Raw genomic sequence first — 3,295 nt, 5'->3', positions numbered from 1 at the left:
TGAACGCAAACCATCATGGTTTCCTGCTAATGCTTCTAGTTGTTCTCTCCATCCACATCATCAAGAACAATAAGAACCTTCTTATTACGTGCTATATTCCTATAACATTGATTCCCTCATAAATTTTCCATATATTTATTTCGCTTTCCATAAGGATCTTGGAAATAAGTTGTTTTTGTAAAGAAACTAGACCTTGATTTCTAGTTTCTTCTCTTACATTATCAATAAAGCTGCTAGCTTCAAAGTTAGCAAAAATTCTTTTGTAAATTTCTTGTGCAAGAGTTGTTTTGCCCATTCCACCCATCCCACAAATCCCTACAAAGCAACACCACCCGATCCTTCATCCAAATATGAATCCAACACTTCTTTTACACATGAGTCTATTCCAACAAGGCCCTTGGAAAAAATACTTGAGAATTTAAAATTCAATTCACTAAATATCCTTTTAAGGATTTGTTGGATATCTAATGATTCATGGCTGCAAAAAAGATAGCAAAAAATGTTTTTGATATGACAAAGCTAACCACTTTAAGGATACAAATATTCAGCAAAACACAATCTTAGCTTCATTCAGTAGCAAAAGGGGAATTCAAAAAATGTATCAATAGCACTGTTATGAGTTATGGCTATAACAGCTCTTTGAGTTGGAGTGTGCCTATTTTTTTTTTTTTTTTTTTTTTTGAGCAGGGGAGTGTACCTAATTGTATTAAGTCCTTTGTTGTACATTTCTTGGATTTCTATTTGGTTCTCTCTTTTTTTTCTTTTTCTTTCATCTTCAAAATAAAATTAAATAAAATAACCAAAAAAATTAAAATATTTACTGTATAATTCTACTTCTAGCCTAACCATGTGTCCAAGACATTAACAAACAAACCTGCTCATCAAAGCAATTTTACAGCTTTCAAAAATTATTCCCAATTATTTATTTCGAAATTGAAATTTGACCACTACTCAATTTTTACATGATTCTTGATTTCTTATAAATACTTATTAAATTATGGGTTCTAAGTTCTAACAACTACCTTGTTTTGTTTTGTTTTTTTTAAAATAAAAAATAAAAATTAGATACAAGCGGATTTCAAACTTGTTATGTTATTTCTAGCTTTAACATTTATCTAACTCATTGTATTTTAACACTTCAGGTCTTCATATTTTAGACTTTTAGGTAATTTTTCTTCTACAAAATCTAGGCTTTCAGGATGATGATGATGCCAATGTTTGATTTATAATGAATATACACTTGACCCTCTCTTTCTCTCTCTGAAAAGAAAGTGATGCATCTATCGTTTTAATTTTTTAATATATGTAGATTGATGTTTGCTCTCGAAGAAAAACTACTATAAGTTTCTTTATAGAGAAGGTGTTCCTAAATTTCTCCGTCTGCAATATTTGGCTAGTTGACACCTAATTTTGTTTTTAAGGTCACCTATAAGCTCTTCATAGCAATAGTAAACAACTTGCAAAAATGATATAGGTATGAGAAATCTACTAAGAAGAATACATGTGATGCATATTATGAATTAAGCAGATGACTAAACAAAGTTGTCTTGATCATGGCTTAGTCTGAGTCTTGTTATAAAAAGCAAAGCTTCCTTGAATGGACAAATCACTTATAGAATGCGGATTACCAAGTTGTCTATATTTTGAGGAATTCAGTATAGAGTTCCATGCATGAACCATATATGCCTCGAACTATGCATAAGTTCTTCTACCTAAGTCCAATTTAAGCTTATAATTTCTTACGTTGGTATTATAAATACAGTGAACAAATTGAAATTTTCTCTAGTTCAATTGGACTAATAAAAGTAAATAAAATCTGTCATGTTAATCTACGCTGCCGGAAAGTTGGAATGGCTTTAGAGAGTAGAAATTGACAAAATTGTCAAATTGATAATAATTTGAACAAAAATGTTTTGTAAAAACAAATGATACCTATCATTTACATGCCATCCAGAGATGTTGCCAACTTCTTTTAAAGCATCTTTCCACGCTTGTACATCCTTTATGTTAATCTTGGGATCTTTCTCGTGTTTAGCAAAAGCTTCAGCAAGAATCCCAGTCTGGTTCCGTACATGAGAGGGATCCACATGGTAAAAGACGGGCAAAACAATCAACCCAATATCTTTCATGCATTCGACAATCTTTGCCAGTTCAATCAAGCACCACCTTGAAGAAGCATAGTTTCTTGAGAGTACGATGATTGCATACTTAGACTCTTTTATTGCTTTTAAGAGCTCTGTGGAAATATATTTTCCACGCTCAAGTTTCTCATCATCCCTGAAGGTGACAATACCTTTTTGTTTCAAAGCTGCATAAAGATGGTCTGTGAAATTCTTACGGGTGTCAACACCGCAAAAACTCAGAAACACATCATATTTCCAAGTAGAGGAGGAGGCTGTTTGAGTCGCCATCGAAGGAAATGGAAGCAATTGGATCAATGACCAAAATGTTCAGTCACTTTCTCTGTAAAGAAACAAACCACCAAATTAAGATAACCAGATAAAAAAAAAAAAAAAAAAAATAGAGATTTCGGTGCGTACATAAACAGAAACGCTGTTGACGGGCCAATCTTGGAAGGTGAAAGCGAGTGAGGTTGAAAATGAAAATTGGGTTAGAGTTCAGCTGCAAAGGAAGGGAAGAAGAAGAAGAATAAAGATAAGGGTGAGATTAGCATAGAATGATGAGATTACAGTGGAAGAGAGAAGGAAAAGGCAAAAAAAGAATAAAGGAGATTGTCGGAGTTGGTGCGTTTATTTATTTATTTTAATATATATAAAAAAATAAAAAAATAAATAAAAATAAAAAGGTCACTGACTCACTCCTTCCAAATTTCTAAAAGGTATGTTTTGAGGGTGATTGGATTGCGCGTTGTGCGTCCACGTTTCCTCAATCCATGTTTTTCCTTTTTTTTATTTTTTATTTTTTTTGCTGCATTATTTGACTCTCTAAGAGACAAAAATACTGTACATAAACAGTGACTGTTTATGCACAGTATTTTTGTCTCTTAAAGAGTCAAATAATGCATACACGGTTTATGTACAGTATTTTTGTCTCTTAAAGAGTCAAATAATGCATACACTATTTATGCAATAAAAAAATATTAAAATAGGTCTTATGACACTATTTACATATTTAAAAATTATTTTGCTACAGTATTTTCAGTTTCAACAATAATAAATTCAATCCAAACGGACTCTTTATGTCGCTGCTTTGAAATTTCTAAAAAGAATCCTAAGGACCTAAGCTAGAGCGTTTTATTCAAGTTTCCATTTCCTTTTGCAGTCAAGTCAACAAA

At 31.9% G+C, this 3,295-nt stretch overlaps 1 protein-coding gene across 1 annotated transcript; it reads right to left on the bottom strand.

Annotated features, from left to right (window-relative positions):
• Positions 1-104: 104 nt before the first annotated feature.
• On the bottom strand, positions 105-2,725 carry LOC111991547 (disease resistance protein RPV1). The gene is made up of 3 exons (XM_065766237.1): positions 2,541-2,725; positions 1,933-2,463; positions 105-478 (listed from the first exon to the last, which is right to left on the bottom strand). The coding sequence occupies exons 2-3, from the start codon at positions 2,409-2,411 to the stop codon at positions 316-318; spliced, it is 642 nt and encodes a 213-aa protein (XP_065622309.1). The 5' UTR covers positions 2,412-2,463; positions 2,541-2,725; the 3' UTR covers positions 105-315.
• Positions 2,726-3,295: the final 570 nt, after the last annotated feature.

The sequence above is a fragment of the Quercus suber genome, unplaced genomic scaffold (genome assembly GCF_002906115.3).
Source record: "Quercus suber isolate HL8 unplaced genomic scaffold, Cork oak 2.0 scaffold_693, whole genome shotgun sequence".
NCBI classification, from domain to species: domain Eukaryota; kingdom Viridiplantae; phylum Streptophyta; class Magnoliopsida; order Fagales; family Fagaceae; genus Quercus; species Quercus suber.
The sequence above is the reverse complement of the archived record's forward strand: the minus strand, read 5'-3'. Positions and strand labels throughout refer to the sequence as shown.

Excerpts from the sequence above, each read along its gene's own strand:
- LOC111991547 (XM_065766237.1), bottom strand. The coding sequence starts at position 2,411 with ATGGCGACTCAAACAGCCTCCTCCTCTACTTGGAAATATGATGTGTTT. Across the intron at positions 479-1,932 it reads GGATGGCATGTAAATGATAG|CCATGAATCATTAGATATCC; the intron begins GTATCATTTGTT and ends TCTTTTTTGCAG.